The sequence below is a fragment of the Manacus candei genome, unplaced genomic scaffold (assembly GCF_025592945.1).
Source record: "Manacus candei isolate 608988 ecotype Guabito, Panama unplaced genomic scaffold, ASM2559294v1 h1tg000014l, whole genome shotgun sequence".
Taxonomy (NCBI): Eukaryota; Metazoa; Chordata; class Aves; order Passeriformes; family Pipridae; genus Manacus; species Manacus candei.
The window spans coordinates 17,874,924-17,891,749 of NW_026138062.1; the positions used below are offsets into that span (position 1 = coordinate 17,874,924).

General features: G+C 42.9%; 1 protein-coding gene across 2 annotated transcripts; it reads left to right on the top strand.

Annotated features, from left to right (window-relative positions):
• The first annotated feature begins 7,413 nt into the window (after window positions 1-7,413).
• Window positions 7,414-16,700, top strand: LOC127467911 (fibrinogen-like protein 1). Of its 2 annotated transcripts, XM_051780512.1 has the most exons (9): window positions 7,414-7,715; window positions 8,385-8,585; window positions 8,978-9,062; window positions 9,766-9,976; window positions 11,041-11,200; window positions 12,386-12,483; window positions 12,564-12,652; window positions 14,068-14,258; window positions 15,227-16,700. In XM_051780512.1, exons 3-9 carry the CDS (start codon window positions 8,997-8,999, stop codon window positions 15,414-15,416), a joined length of 1,005 nt encoding a protein of 334 aa, XP_051636472.1. In that variant the 5' UTR covers window positions 7,414-7,715; window positions 8,385-8,585; window positions 8,978-8,996; the 3' UTR covers window positions 15,417-16,700. The 2 variants fall into 2 exon arrangements, with proteins under 2 accessions (XP_051636472.1, XP_051636473.1); XM_051780513.1 differs by lacking the exon at window positions 8,385-8,585.
• Window positions 16,701-16,826: the final 126 nt, after the last annotated feature.

A 16,826-nucleotide genomic window follows, 5' to 3' on the forward strand; every position in this document is an offset into this window, starting at 1 on the left:
AGAGTGGAATGGGCTGCCCAGGGAGGTGGTAGAGTCACCATCTCTGGAGGTGTTTAAGGAAAGACTGATTGTGGCACTTAGTGCCATGGTATAGTTGATATGGTGGTGTTAAATTGAACTCGATGATCTCAGAGGTCTTTTCCCACCTAATTGATTCTGTATGATTCTGTGTGGGGCCATGCTGCCCCTGGCCCACCAAACTCCATCCAGCCCGCTCCAGCAGGGCCATCCTCCATCTTCTGAGCCCTGGCCACTTGGGTTTTGTAAACTTTGCTGGTGTGGTTTGATGCCTCTTAATGCCTTTCCCGTGTCACAGCAGCTTTGTGGAGCTGCGCTCAGCATAGGGCTGGCTGAGGTCTGGCAGGGGCTGTGGGCCAGCCAGGCCCCCACAGCCTGTGGCACCACTTGTTCCCATCCAGTGCAGATGCATCACACTGAGCACTTGGGGTTTTCACACAGCATCGAGCACTTACGTTTTTGCAGAATCAGAGCCTCCAGAATGCAGCGCGTTACCCTGTGTTCTGCAGAGGCTTCACGCCTACCTCATCGCTTCCAACAGCCAAGTGACAAGCAGTCCATGATCATCCCACGGTACAACAATGCTGCTCCTGCTACTGAGGCCAGGGCTGCGCTGGAGAGACCTTGGGCAGGATGGTCGGCAGCAGAGGGAGCTCAAAGCGAGCTTTTGGGGCCTGCTCCCATGGCTGCTGGGGCTTGGTCAGCAGAGATGCGGTTAACCGATGCAGGAAATTTTCGGGATGCTCCTTGCCCAAAAGAAGTAAAATCTTTAAGATGAATGATGAGAATAGGAAGCCTTTCTGGGCAGCAGACTAAATAGTAATTTTCCCTTCTAAATCTGTATATATATATAAATGTATGGGTAAATAGCTAGTACAGACAGTGGCAGAAAATAATAGAAACATAGAATCATGGAATATCCTGAATTGCCAGCAACCCACAAGGATCATTGAAGTTCCACTCCTGGCCCTGCACAGGACACCCCAAGAATCACACCATGTGCCTGAGAGCCTTGTCCAAATACTTCTCACAGAACAACCTGTAACAACCAGTCAATGGAGGGGCTGGAGGTGGGAGGGAGGCTTCCAGTTTGGCAACCAGACTGAATGCCAGGGCCTTCAGCTTTCTAAAGGCTGCAGATGCACTTTAAAAGGAAAACCAGTTTTTCCCCTTTTTAACCATTGCCAGTGATACTGATTGTCACTAACTACTCCTTTCAATGTCACTAATCTTACAGCATTGGTGATGCTGTAGAAAATTTGCCAGCTCTCATGTGTCATCATGAGTTTCCTGATGATTGATCTCTTTTTTTAAAACTCTAACTTCTGAAGTCAGATGACTAAAATAAAAACACCACCTTTTTATTAATAAAATTATACTTCTAGCTCTCAGCTGGTGGAGAAAAGCATAGAAACAAGATCTAAAATTCATAAAGCTAGAAGTAAAAAGGAAGCATTGAAGCTATTCTGGTTTTTAAATTCAAGACTTTTAAATAATTTTCATTATATTTTGCTGGTTAACTCATGATACTGATATTTCATAACCCTTTAGAATCCATTTCTGATCCTCTGATGATTATTCGTCAGTGTAAAATAGCTGAATTTTCAAAAAAATGCAGAAAAGATTGAAATGTTCAATAAATAATCGAGTTATATAGTGGGTAAAGAGTAGGATTAAGTATGCCTTTCTCAGAGCGCTGATGACATACTTTACATTCCAAAAATAACAGAGAGGGTGGTAAACAGAATCTCTGAACTTGACAGATTTTAAAATTGGTAGGTATGGCTCTTCTGTATCTGATACTTTTAAGAGAGAATGACAAGAAAAATAATTATAATTTTATTAAGTTTTGGAATAACTGAAGTATGAAGATAGGTGGGTAAAAAATTAATTCTCTGCCAATATTAAAAGCAGGTATATCAGATAACCTGATGGTGATAGATTATCAGCTTGCCTTTGCTCCCAGGAGAAACGAGAACAGAGTAGACAGAGGGGTTTGATTAATAAAATATTAAAGAAGTTTAGTAGTAGTAGTAATAATAAAAATAATTGTATTTGTTGTTCTTATTGTTATTACTGCAAATCAACATGGGATTAAGGAAAGTAATTGTGTCAAACATATTTCTAAAACAAGATGGCAAGTTTTACTGCTAAAATAAAAGTATTTTGTTGCTTCTGTAAGCAACCAGCTGGCTAGAAAATGACTTTGATTTAAAAAGTAGAAGAATATAAACTCGATTTGGTTCACATTAGTGTAAACCAGGCACACTAGTCTTAAAATAACTGAAAAAGGAACCATCTTTAAGCAATTCTTTTCCTAAGAGGGACTGGGTATTGTCTTACACTGTTTAATGTGTTGTTTTGTTTTAAACCATGGCCCAGATATAATCCTGAGTGATGAAGTTTGCAGCTGACACAAAGGTTGGAACAGTGGTTGGATGGATAGATTAAGAACAACTGCCTAACACTGAGTAAATTGTAATTTACATCCACTGTCCATCTCAGAACAAAAGACCTCAGGATGATGTTTTTCATCTCTCAGTACCTGAAGGACCATGCAACATCTTTTCAAAAAATCCTTAGTCTACTTACAGTCCCACTAATTCGCTGCAAGTCACCTGCCACCTGCATGGCATATGTGTGTACATGTTGAAAAGCTGGCAAGCATTTCTGGACTAACTTCTCATGTGTTGCAAATCACAATCATCCTGACTGCAGGGAGTAACACCGTGCAGGTCAGACTTGGAGCATCAGTGACTATGATGAAGACAGGTAACACTGAAAAGTCCTGGAGCAAACAGTAGGGATTAGCGAGTGACATGTAGCACGTAAGTCTGTGACAAAAGGAATAGCAAGATCCTTGGGTCCACAAACAGGAAAGATTTTGGTTTGGAAATATGGCTTGTACTTTTTACACAGCCCTTAATGTGGTTGACTGTAATGCTTTTACGTCAAGCTGAAGATGAAGCACCACACAGCTGCTCACTCAATCCTCCCTCTCTCCCCCCGCCCCACCCCAGTGGAATGGGGAGAAGAATCCAAGTAAAACTTGTATGTTGAGATAAGAGCAGTTTAGTAATTTATTATAAAGTAAAATGAAATAATAATGGTAAATAATGATAATAAACAGGGAAAAAAACCCAAATGATGCACAGTGCAATTGCTCACCACCCACTTCCCAAGTCTAGACTGGCCACCATTCCAGGTAATTTCCCCCAGTTTATATACTGGGCATGACATTCTTGGTGTGGAATATCCCTTTGGTCAGTTCAGGTCACCTGTCCGAGATATGCTCCCTCACAGTTTCTTTTGTGTACCTCCTCACTGGCAGAGCATGAGACAAGAAAAAAAAAGTCCTTGACTTCGGATAAACACAACTTCGAAAAAATCCAAAACATCAGTGTGTTATTGACACCATACTCATTCCAAATCAAAAACACAGCACTGTAACAGCTACTGAGAAGGAATTAACTCTGCCCTAGCTGAAACCAGGACAGTGACTTAATTAAAGTCAATCAAGGCTGGATCTGAAAAAAGATCTAGGTGCCCTAGAAGGTGTGTAAGCAGACTTACACCATCAACATTTAGATTTAGAAAGGTATTTGTTCAGCAACTGCCTAACCCTTGAGGCAACTACATTGACTTGGCACCTCTCTGTTGGGCTGCAGTGATCACCTCAGAACCTGCAGTTCTGTTCCTGTTCATGTCCTGGCCACATATTCCTGCTGCTTACTCCTGCCTAGACTGGATCAGGCTCCCAAATCCAGGCAGAGGATTGCAGTCCCTGCAGTCCTCTCAACATGCCTGTTGAGACCACCTCCACCACACACTGTCATACACCACCCACAAATCTTCTCACTTCAATGTACACGTTCTACATCAAACAGCCTTGAATGAAATCACTCCAGGAGCAGGACTTGTTCCTCCCCATGCCAGCCAAGTGCCCTACTCACTAGTGTAATGCGCTTGTGCTGTGGTTCTCAGCCTTGCCTAGGAAAAGCTCCATGCAACCCCTCACTCCATGACCCTGCTGGCTTTCCCCTGTGGCTGAAGTAGATAACAGGGGTATGGGTTCCCAGACAGGAGCAGGCACACAGCTTGCATGTACCTAGACCTAGCCTTCAGCAGGGAAAAAGACATTTGGCAGCAGAGGACTCTTCCCCTTCTTAGAATAAGGCCTCATGAGATTAAAAGACTGCAGGATGAGACTTGGCACATTTAGACTCAGGGCAAAAAAAGAATAATAATTAACAGTGCAAATAATTAAGCAATTGGAGAAGCATGCTAAGGTTCGTGGCTGGTTCTTCAGCATTTAAGATGTCTCTTTCTCAAAGAAATGTTCTAGTTCAAATGGGAGGGAATTAAGTCAGGGGAGTTCTCTGACCTGAGGTAGGTAGAAGATCATGCAGATAATCTACATATTCCCTCTGGTCTTGTGACTAATTCCCTTTGGAATAGCTATTCCCCATGTGAGATTGCAGGGACCTGTGCTTGCCCTCAGGAACTTACAAACTAATTACGTTTGTTGTGTCAACTCATTAGATACTCATAGGCTGCATGCAGACTCATTAGTTAAACTGAATTATTTATTTGCTCTTTGAATGTTATCAAAACATTCAGATCTAGCATGTTTCATGGTCTGCCACTATTACTTCTTCTTTCTACACAGATTTCTGTGGTTACTCCTTGCTTAAAAACCACAGACTTCTCATGTGCATATACTAGTTTCGGTTATTTCATAAATTGAAACTATGGTCTCTGATGTCATCCCGATCTCTTAAATTTATCTTACTTTTGATGAAACCCTTTATTGTTAGATTAAAAAACAGTAAATATTTGTTTCAGATCTCATATATTAACTTTGTTTTAAAAAACCTGGCAGCACAAGATTCCTACAGAAGATGTATACTAGCTCACGCATCAAAGGCCTGCAGGCCCCTGGTAGGTACCTCCACACTTGCAGTGCCTGCAAAAGATCATGGTCTGCAGTCCCTCCCATTGAGCAGGATGTTCATGGATGGTGGGATTTGATAGGGAAATATAAAAATAATGCAAATGCATAGAGCCCCTGGATTCACTGCAAATGATCTGTTTTTCTTTGAGCTGAGTCCAGACTACCCTGAATTTTCCTAGAGCACAGGTAGGCAGTGAGACTTGCTCTGAAATCCTCAGTCTCTGTGCCTCCTTTGGAGCCTGAAGCAGTCTGCCTCATTTCTTCCCTTCCACCTTTTGTAACAAACAGACAACAAGAAACTGGTCTTGGAAGAGTTTTGAGATCCCACAACTGTCTTCCATCTGATGTTTCTTTGGACTCTGGGGGTGTGCGTATCCTTCAGGTGTCATCTTCATGTCTTCATCCCAAGCCAATTTTTCAGAGGGACCCCAGTGTCCAATGACTGTAGGAATATCGAGAGCTACCCCAGAACCATTCTCTTCAGTCACATTTATTCACCAGTTTGCATGTGCTGGCTGTGCATTTAATGTGTGAATAATAGTTTTTTGTGACTGTTATTCAGTACCTAAATACTTTTGCTGAAAGGAAGGTGGAGGACAGCAGGGTGGGGAGGTTTTTATTTAATGAGACTGTTAGTATTTGCTGACAAGAATCACTGACTCTCTTAAGAAAAGGGAATTTGACCTCATTCCAAGTAACTAAACAGGAATTTGCACTGCAGAATATGTGTGAAGCATGTGTTTTCCAGGAAAAAAAAAAAAAGAGCATTTACAGTCGTGTTGACTAGGGATTTCAATATCTGTGAGGAAACATCAGTGATCACACAGTGTCCACATTCTTTATGATGACTTGATTATTTTAGCTTCAAGCCAGTGGAAGCAGTACATGAACACACCCTCCTGCTAGACCCACCTCACGTGAACTTAGCCTCATGGCAACTCCTCTCTTGTGCTTCAGATATTCCTAAAGCTTCCTCTAGCCTGGGAAAAAAAGTTAATCATGAAGCAGGTATGCAAGAATCCTGTTCCAGCCGACTGGATTTTCACATGCAGACATTGGTGAGGTCAACACTAGTGGAGTCCTACAGAGAGCATGAGACTGATACAGACATCTTCATTCTGAGAGATGATTTGGCAGTCACTGAAGAAGGGCTGGAGATTGAGTCCTGTTCCTGCAAAGCTGCAGTCACATAACATACATGTATGAGTCTCATTGGCACTGTAGCTTCACCTCTCCCTCCTACTCAGGGACCAGCAGGACTTAGTGACATGAGGCCTGATGCTCCCTAACCATTTGTCCCTGCAGACAGCTGCAGGGACTGACCATGCTGCCCACACCATGACTCCAACACTGCCACCACAAACTCAGCCCTGCTGCAATCCCATCTGGGATCAGGAGGTGCTCATGGGCCAGTGAGAATGTTGGCCTCCTAGGCAAGAGCATAAATTGTTGTGCAGCATCTCGAGTGCTGTCTGGATGTGTCCAGCTACGAAAAATGCTGGCGTGAATGAAAGCCCTGGCGGATGACGCGTAGCCTCCCTGTGCTCCAGTAGAGGTAACTGAGTACCCTGCTGTAAGCTGCAGTCCTTGGCCAAAGGGACAGAAGAAAGGGCTAAGTACCCACTAAGGAGGAGATGTGGAGGTGTTTCGCTCATTTAATTTCATAGCTGTCAACACCAGCCTAAAACTGGGGGTAGAAAAGAAGTGAGAAGAAAAGCACTGTTTGCATAATCCTTTGGCAGTGAAATGGGCCAGGGTTCTTGTGGGAGAAGAGGAATTCAGTTTTTAAGAAACAAACAGCATTGTTGTACTAGGTAGTAGCTGGATAGTCCTGCTTTCCTTGAGAGTAGCACAGAAGTTTACTGTGGGTTTATATGCCTTGTCTTTTGTCCCCATGGTCTCTCCTCTGAAAAACACTCTGTAAAATGGAACATTCTTGCTGTTTTCTTTAAAGTAATCTGTAATTCTTTGGCCTTAATGCAAAGGGAGTCACCCATCTGTTTGGTTTGGGTTTTTTTTCTCTTTTCCACAAATGTCTTTGTTTGTGTTAACAGACAAATCTAATCATCCAGCTCAGAGGAGAGTTACGCAACTACAAACCTCCTGAGATTTCAGTCTAATAGCAAATCTTGCTTAATACCCCCGTGTTCACTTCTTGCTTCAGATTTGCAGCTCCTTTGGCATTACAGCTGTGTTCTTATAAAACAGATTAAACAGCAAAAGGAATGTTGAATGGAAAAGCTGTGTTATTTCTACCTTTCAGGACTTGGCGAAATGAGCCTGGCTGTGTTAAAACATGAGCTAAAATTCCCACTGGGAGCATTAGACTGAGTGATTCATATAAACACTTAAAGAAGTCAGCCTTGGTTGAGCTTCCTAGTCAAATAAGGTGGGTAATAGTACACAAGCAGCAGAAACCTTCTCCCCCTTCCTTTGGAGAGCACTGTTGATAGCAGCCTGCTGTCGCTTATTGTCCCTGGAAAGCAGCAAGATGAGTATTGGGTAACAACAGAAAACCCGGGATTTGGTTAACTTTCCCATGAGGAATTGCGAGTATCTTTTCTGTGAAACTGCCTGGTGCTGTGAAACATTCTTCATCTGTGCCCTTGATGTGGGCCTTCTGGAGAGGGAAATCTCATCAACCTCTAGAAAAGCAGCTAGGTTTATGATCACTTTCTTTCACAGTTGACTTTCAAGGACAATAACCTCATTAGAAGGAGGTCTGAAGAAAGGCAAGTTACAGGTATGTTCATTTCGTGTGTTGATAAAGGCATGGATGGAGTTGCTTTCTTTCCCTCTGCTCTGCACTCTCTAGTTTTCAGGAGCTGTCGCTCAAACCCATCCTTCCTGTTAGCTTTTTGCCTCTACCCACGTGCTCTGCGTGGAGCCTGATTCTGACCTCAGCACCAGTGCTGCAGCACTGGCATGGCTGTGGGGGGCGTGAACAGCACTAGTGGTCGTGGGCTGGCAGTGATCCCTTGCTGTAATATTGAACTCTGCTCTCTATGAGCTGAAAAATTACCATGTGCTGGGACATCCTTCTGCACAACATCTTTTATGGGTGACTTGCATGGAGATCTTCCCTTGGCTTGCTTTGGGCCCTGCCTGCCCATCTTGGCAGAGGAGTCCCCTGTTGCTGGCTCTGGAAGCAGCTCTAGCATCAGCCGCTGCAAAGATGCTAGTAGAGCCATAGCTGGAACAAAGCACGTCACTCAGAGAATAGAGCTGGGTAGCCAAGTTTCTGCAGCACTTCCAGATGTGAAGCAGGGGGGTTGGTTTTAGCCTATTTTTCAGATTTTTTTTTTCTAATTTTTTTTTTAAAGCATCATGCAAGTGCACTGGGAACAATTTGTACTGTTCGCTCCCACTCAACTGCGTGTTCCCAGTGTCAGCACTTATCATTTTTTTCTAGCTTTTCTCCAGTGAAAGTCACATCTGTGTGTTGGGGCAGATTGGCAGCAGAGATCTTTTCCACTGAAATCCAAGGAAAAACTATCCCATTCCACTCTGTCATATGTGTGACTTCTGCCCTTGGCATTCGAGGTAATCCCATCCTGACAGACCACTCCAGGGACTGAGGAGGGGCAATGTCCATGGTCGCTCAACCCAGGAGGTAAAATTCTTCGTAACTTTGGGGAGGTTGAACTGAATAAACACTGTGTGATTTTTGCAAGAGTGCTCCAAGGAGGTGTGATTGCTGAGTAACTTCCCAACTGTGTGGACACTTGGGAGAAGAGGCTGCTGGAAAGTCACACAGGGTTTTATTTCTACAGGGAATCAGGAGCTCAGACCTAAGGCTCAATGCCCCTGTCAGCATGCTGCACTGGTGCTTTAGCTTCGCCTTAATATGCATCTTTCCTCTGATTTTGTCCCGTCTGTAGTTTCAAGCAACCTCCTTAACAAATCCTACAGCATTTTCTGGGGAATTAACATAGCCGTGAGGGGGATTAGGGTGAGAGGAACTAAAGAAACCTCCAGTGCAGCTTATCTATGGCTTCTTTTCAGGTTATAAGAAGTGTGTGTCATGATGCACAGGTTGCTGCTGCTTCTTCTCCTGGTCAGCTTCAGCTCACCTGCACCCAGGTTTTCCGTGAGTATGTTTCAGTTAGCGTCTGTACAATCTCTCAACAGTTCGCCATTCCCAGTCATACAGAGATGGATGTTCCCTCACAAGAGGGATGGAGATCTGTAAGAGTAGAGCAAGAAAACATCTACCTGCAACGAAAGGAATGTTACTCTTCTTGTAGTGATAATACAGGGTTTTCACAGCATTAAGGGCTGTGCAGCTGTCTGACAGAATTGACATTGCTAAGAATTAAAAACAACAACAAGCTCTTTTTTAAAAATATATATTTTTATAGCCAAAATATCAGCTCTTTTATCTTCCAGTTTTACACAAAGATGATTCTGGAACCTTGCTGTTTTGCCCTGTCTGCAGTGCAAGAGCCGAGTTTTCTCCCTCTTATCAATCTGAGTATTTTCGTAGTCTGCAAACCTTCCCTTTGAGCTCATTTAATGGGGGTCAAGACAAATTATTTTTGTCCAAAGTAAGTTTTTGGCATGCTCTGATCAATGCCAAGGTTGTTGTAGAAACACCATTTTCACTGGATTCAACTTAACAGCTCATCCTGTGCAAGATTTGTGTATCTTAGCAAGACAGGACCATCAAATCATTTTGATCCACAGTGGCAATGTGATATGTTAGGGTCAAGAGGAGACAGATACTCCTCTCTCTGCCTCTCTGTACTTACCACTGACTGAAGCATGGGGGGGTTCTTTCATTTTCTCCATAGGACAAAGATATCTGCCTCCTAGACAACAATAATTTAAGACAAAGGTTAAAACAACTTCAAGACTTGCTTTACTTATACGACCTGCAACTGAAGGACATCCTGGAGAACACTTACCACAGAACAAAAAGTGGGCTGTTCTCAGGCAACAGGACCATGCAGCATGAGATTCTTTTACCCACAACCAGTGGAAATTTGATAGTTTATGACCAAGGTACAGTTTGCAGTAACATGCCATAATGTTAATTTCTCCCAACAGTGTCTCATGTATCATATTTTAATTCTGCTAAAAGTTTTAAATTTTTTTAAGTGGATTGTATTCTAAAATGCAGATACATGGGAAGGAGAAGAGCTGACTAGTGGTGCTGGTAGCAGCAAATAGTCAGCTGGCCAATCTTTAGGCAGCTAACATCCAAGCACAACATGGACACCTGAAGCTGGGCTTCTCACTTGGGACTCTGCTGCAGAGAGGAACAGCCACCTCTCACATTTTCCATTAGGCTTAACTTTAGGCACCTGCTTTGGGAAAAGGTGGGCCCTGCTCTTGAAGAGCCCATTTCCCCTGAGTGACTTAGGGAATTTCAGAGCGCCTAGCTCAGCTGCAGGCACTGAAACCTGTTTAGAGGAGCCAAGCCTCCCCATTCCTCAGTTCCTTCATCACTTCTGTGGGAGAGTAACAGGCATGCATGTTCTTTGGTGTTATTTTGAGAACATGGTCATAAATGGCATCTTTGCCTGTGCCCAAGATTTTATCCTTTGTGGGGATTACATTGAAAGTGCAGAACACTGAGGTCCTGAAAGGCTCTGTCCTGATACAGCCCTTGTAGAGCTGGTCACAGAAGCTTAGCCTCTTATTTTAGAATTGTTGTTCCCTGATTCTATCTGAAATACAACTAAGGTCACCTTACTGTCCACATGGAAATTAGCTTCCCTGCAAATGATCTTGCTGACAGAGATGGTTTCAGTCCTGCATGACTATAATGTTATAGCCTCAGCCTAAGCTGCAGCTGTCCTGTATCTCACCAAAGATTTGGGAATGATTCCCTCAGAAGGCATGGCTGTAAAGGCTGCTCTTTGTCAGGCCCAGCCATTTGCAAAATAGCCTTGCTACTACATTGCTGAACCATTTGCTTTGATTTTCCAGGGCTTGCATAGCTATACACAGGCTAGCCAAGTGTTCTTGTCCCACACAGCCTCTCAGTGATGTCTTCTCTTGGTGGCACATATCCCTTTGCTTTCCCACCACACCATTTAACAAACAGATACCACTCTGCCTAGATTGCTCTGCAGTGTATAATCGGAAGAAAACCAAAAGTGGCTACTACCGAATCAGGCCCAGAGCAGACCGAGAGCCTTTCCTGGTGTACTGTGACATGTCTGATGGAGGGGGGTGGACGGTCATCCAACGGCGGAGTAACGGCAGGGAGAATTTCAACAGGTGGGTGCATCGTTGTTGCATCCAGAGGGCTTTCAGGCAGGCCAACAGCTCCCACCCCTGTCCTGCTGCCTGACAAACCCCCACCCTTGTGAAGCAGGATATGCAAGACTATATATTAGTCTTGCATATTGGATGATTACTTCAGATTAGAGCAATCTGGTGGTACCTACTGGCAGCAAGAGGCCATTTTCAAATTGGACCTATCATATCCTTTCCATAGCTTTTCTGCATTTGAATGCATATTTGTTTTATCATTATTGGAGACTGTCAAAAGCTCCAAACTGGCAGGTATTTGCTGCCAGTGCATAGACTGAGATTTGTTGAACACACCTGTTTCCATATCAGGAATTATGTTCAGCATGTTGTAAGATTTATTACCGTATTTAGATAATTCAAAAAGATGCCAAACCAGATTGTCCTTTCTCTATGCAAAGTCCCAGAGAGGTGACTTTCACACAGAAATTTACAGGAGGAGAGATGCTCTGGTAGCCCAGTAAAGAAGAAATGTCCCCATGCAGATTATTTCACTATCACAGCACACACAATTTCAGGGATTATCTAGTGCCTCTTAAAGTCTGTTCAGTCCATTGCAAAGCTACCTCAACTGGCTCTAAGCTGGCTTGCCCAGAGAGTGACAGCTATCTGGCCATGGCAGTTCAAGTGAATGGAAAACATCCCGAAGAGGAGCATTGACTAGTATGTAGGTCAGGTAGACTCAATATCCATAATAGCAACATGAAAGTGGGAATAAACACAGGGTTACTAAAACTGGAAATGATGATACACAGGAAGTATATGTGAATATCAAAGATAATACATAAATCATGTGAATTATGACTTGGTGAAGAACAATATCAGGTGTTTTGCTGAAGACCAATGTGACAGCTTCTGCTTTCCCTTTTCATCTAACTGACAACCTCACCCTGTGAGCATCACATCTGCCAGTTTGAAGGTTTGATCCCAATATATGTGTGTGCACAGGTTTAGCAGGAGAAAAAGTAAGCTGTGAGTTGTACTTACTTCTAAGGCAAAGTGACAAATCTCAGCTCAGCTTGTGATGAGTCGGATACTTTCAGAAAACAGTATCTAGAAATACAGGTGAAATTTTTCTTGTTACCATATCCAAGTGTCACAAACTGCCTAATTCCCTCACATGCTGAAATTGATATTTGTATCTCACTGCAGGAAATGGGACGAATACAAACTGGGATTTGGGAGATTCCAGGGCAAGAATGACGAATACTGGCTGGGCAATGACCACATCTATGACCTACTTGCTAGAGGTCCAAGTATTTTTCCTCTACAGATTTCTTTGTAATTTGCATTAGATAGTTCATCTAACAGGACACAACTTTATGTTTAGGAGAGAGCTCATTAAAGATTGAACTGATGGACTGGAATGGGGAAAGACGTTACGCAGTCTATGAAAATTTCCAACTTGCAAATGAGCAGGTAAGAAAGGGGGAGAACCATGACTTGCTTGTTTTGGTCTGTGAGGGTGGTGCATCTGATATGCAGCATCAGACCAGTATCAGGTTTGTAACTACAGCTCTGCAAAAGTTATCTTCTGTGGTTCCCTGGGCTTCCTAGTTTGTCTAACTGACAAACAGTCCTGGGAGCAGGGACAGAAGCCTGGGGTCTTTCCCTTACAACTGTGGAGTGTCAAAGTCACCAGGTGACAGAACCATGTGTGTAGCTCTCTTGCTATCTCTGCTGCGGCACTGAAGGCAGCTCTATGGTAGTGCATCTCTCTGCTGCAGGGCACAGAGATATGTTCCTGCCTCTAGTCTCATGATTAAAAAAGTCTGCTGCGAGTGAGAAGACCCTTAGGGTTTGAACCTCTGCAACAAAATGGAACCCTATTCTCCTACTTCCTAAGGGAATGTTTCAGACTGTCACATAAAAGGCAAGCACCAGAACAAACCCTCTCTACCTTGTTTTAAAATAAAACAGTGAACTTTAATCAAAGCCTTGAAAGAGCAGTTGTAAGTTCCTATCTTGAAAAGAGGTACCTGTAGCACTACACCTCATGCTACAGACACAGAAAGCCCAAAGACAGAAACAGCCTGTATTTCCATGTTTGCTTCCTAGCTGTAGACAGCATCCTGCTCCATACAGGTGCTGTTCTTTGCAGGCTTGCCTTTCTGAACACCACATGCAAGTAGCCCAAATAAACAAGGACATGAGTTCCATTGCATGGACCAGTCCTAGTACCAACTCCATCACTGCTCCAGAAATGTACACATTATGCTCAGTTTGTGATTAGAGCTTTCTTATTAAAAGTTTGAACAGCTTCATTTTAATACCTTATTGCCATTTTTCATAAAGAAAGGAGGACTATGATGACAGGAGAAAGCCCACAACACAAAAGTAATCATCCATCTCAAATCAAATGTCTCTTAGACCTGTTAGCTGTGCACAATGGAACTATTATTCTAATTATTCCCACCAGGACCAGACCATTTAGCCAGAAATCAGATGACTTCTAGTCCTTGGAAGAGCAAAATGCCTAAGAATTTATTCTAGCTGAACAACTGATCAGTTTATGAAGGCAACTACTTGGCAGAGTTTTTTGCTAAGTTTGTTCTTGGTCAGCTAGAAAGAGCCTTTCATCTTGCTGTAGAGTGTATGAAGTGGTTGTTGAACCACGACAAACCTGAAGCCCTTTGTAGCAGCAGCACTAATTAGCAATCCCTTCTGGAAATTTAAATCCTTCATTGATCTGCACTAGGATCATTAAAGCACGGAGACAAAAGTCACCCTTGACTTCAAAAGTGGATAAAATGGCCAGAGCAAATTTGATCTCAAGAATGGGAGGAAGGACAGAATGAGCTGATATCAAAGACATGTGTTACATATTCCTGCAGGACAATTACAGGTTATGGTTTGGCACATATTCTGGTAACGCTGGCGACGCTCTGTCTGCTGGGAGCAATTTTGAAGATCAGTGGTCAGCCTCTCATAGAGGGATGCAGTTCACCACATTTGACAAGGATCACGATCGATTCCTGGCAGGCAACTGTGCATCAGAGAATAAGGGCGGTTGGTGGTTTAACAGGTATGGAAAATAGCTGATTCCTCTCGGATGAGTCGAGTGTGGGTGGCTGTACAGCTGAGAGGACTTGCCTGCCTTACAGCAGCTGGAGGTTGCTGTGTTCATTTGCCACCTTGCAAAGCCAAACCTAAGATGTTCACACCTACAGATCCTCAAAGGAAAGCAAACTGCTTCTTTCATTATAGCAAAGCAGGTAAGTTGAATTCATTTTAAGAAATGGGCCACAGGTAAGTTGTATTCACTTTAGGAAAACGGGTCAGAACAAATGCATAGGGGCCAATGACCTGGAAGGAAAAAAGCCCAGTTAAAATTCCTAAAAGTGCTTTGGGTTATACTCCAGAAAAGAAAACAACTGTACCCATTGCAAGCTGAAGTATGTACAAAGGACATTTCTCTCTTGTGGAGCATGTCTAGGGGGTGAGCTATCCCATAACAGATGTTATGGTATATTTGCTAGTTGGGCATATGTCACACATCAATGGGCAGGGACTCAGGTTCACCTGCCCTGGGACCATGGGCACACCACTCTGAGTTTTTCTCTGCTTTACTGCAGGATGAGCCCCTCTGGCCAGACCCTCATCACATAACAATTGAAATCAGTGAAGCTACATCAATAGTAGGATTCACTTTCATTAAAAGACATCTGCATTTTTAAGTGTCAATATGGAGCTGCCTACACTTGAGCTAGAGCCTAACAAATGGCACTACACCCCTCTGTTTAGGCACTGTGGTTATAATGTCTGTAATTAATACACCTGAAGGAGTCTACAGGTTGAATTCTGTGACTAGTGTGTCTGCTTTAGTATGACCCATATACTTGTTTGGGTTCCACTAAGTGCACTAACCACATCTCCATCCCACCCTGGTATTTCTAAATGTATGTTGTGTGAAAACTGTACTGCACTGCAATGATGCAATATCTTCCCACGCTAAGCATAATTCCCTTTTTCCCTCTCCTACATCGTCACAAGGTGCCATGCCGCAAACCTCAATGGACGATACTACAGACGAGGAAGGTACAAGGGCTCCCATGACGATGGCATGGTTTGGTCTACGTGGCATGGGATGTGGTACTCGCTGAAATATTCAGCCATGAAAATCAGGGCTCCGTTCTTCATTGACGGTGAGAGTGGAGATGGAGAGAACAGTCAGGGCAGCTGAAACCTGCTGCTTTGGAAAGAGAAAAAGTACAGGCTGAAAAGAATTGTATAAGTTGATAGCTGGTTCTCTGCTGCTGCCAATTGCCAAACCTGCACTGTGATAACTGGAGTTGCACCTGCTTCTGCTACCTGAAGCTAACAGCAAGAGTTGTTTGAGCATAGCCAGACAAAAATTTAACAGAAAACATATGGATCTCAGTCATGGGATAACCACAGATTTCTTTTTCAGTAGTTTTCAGGAATTTGTTGGAAAATGTCTATTAAAAGCTCTCTGGACTTCGAATGATCAACCTAATAACCATGGCAGTGTTGGATCAAGGGTTGGACTTGATGATCTTGGAGGTCTTTTCCAACCCAGTTGATTCTATGATTCTATGATTCTAAGCATGTCCTGTAATCTATCTATACTCTTCGAGGTCTAAACCTTTCTCATCTTGATTTTAACCATCAGTGCTTCAATTATGAGGACATCAGAACAGAAAGAACAAAGCAATGGGAAATTGGACTTCATCTGGTGTGCCTTTTACCAGCGTTTTGTTCTGCCTCAGGAGATGTTTCTAAGCAACTCTCCCTATGGTTCTAAATTGCCATACTTCAGTATCAGAGTGCCTCTGGAGTGTGTGAAACCAAACGTGGATGGATGTGCTCCAGCTGCTAACGTACACCCAGACTAAGACTATTTCAAAGTAAACCTCCACAATAGGGACAATGTGGGCACTGGGTTCCATTGCCAACAGCTTCCTGCTGGAGATCCACTGCTACAGCACACTGCAACACATTAATGCAAAGACAACCCTGCCGACCAGATTTAAGCCCCAGACTAAAATTAGGTAGATTTTACTAAATTTAGTTGAGCACAGATATTCTTAGGAGTTCCTAAAATGCAGACATGATTCATTTGTACATTCTCCTGTAATTTACCAGATGACTTTGGGTTAGTGAAAAGGAATTAGAAAGTAGAAAGTGGTTGAACCACAGGGCAAACTACTTTCATTGTCTCATTGGAGTGAAGCAAAAGAGCAATACAAATGACTGAAAGAAATGGAACACTGAAAGTTTATTTTCCACAAGTTGTTAACAGCAACAGTTAAAAATGAACAGCAGTATCAGCTTGATGCAAGTCATTTAACTATTGTGATGTAGAATAAGCCTAATTTTTTTATGATTTACAATATTTTTTTTAACCGGTAGCTCTTTTCCATTTACTGGCTTTTAGATCTATACATATTGTCATTTGTATGTACATCCATAAAGAACGAAATAAACCCAGCTGAGTAGGACTTAATACTTTTTATCTGGTTTTTAACAGTAGGAACTTGAGCAGAAAGTTGGATTAAAATCTTGTAAAGGTCATAATATGAGAAAAGCATTCCTTTGGTATTGGCTCCAATTCTTTTCTACTTGTTGTCCT

Coding starts and splice junctions, on each gene's coding strand:
- LOC127467911 (XM_051780512.1), top strand. CDS start 8,997: ATGATGCACAGGTTGCTGCTGCTTCTTCTCCTGGTCAGCTTCAGCTCA. Junction 9,063..9,765: donor CACCTGCACCCAGGTTTTCC/GTGAGTATGTTT, acceptor TTTTCTCCATAG/GACAAAGATATCTGCCTCCT. Junction 9,977..11,040: donor TTTGATAGTTTATGACCAAG/GTACAGTTTGCA, acceptor CACTCTGCCTAG/ATTGCTCTGCAGTGTATAAT.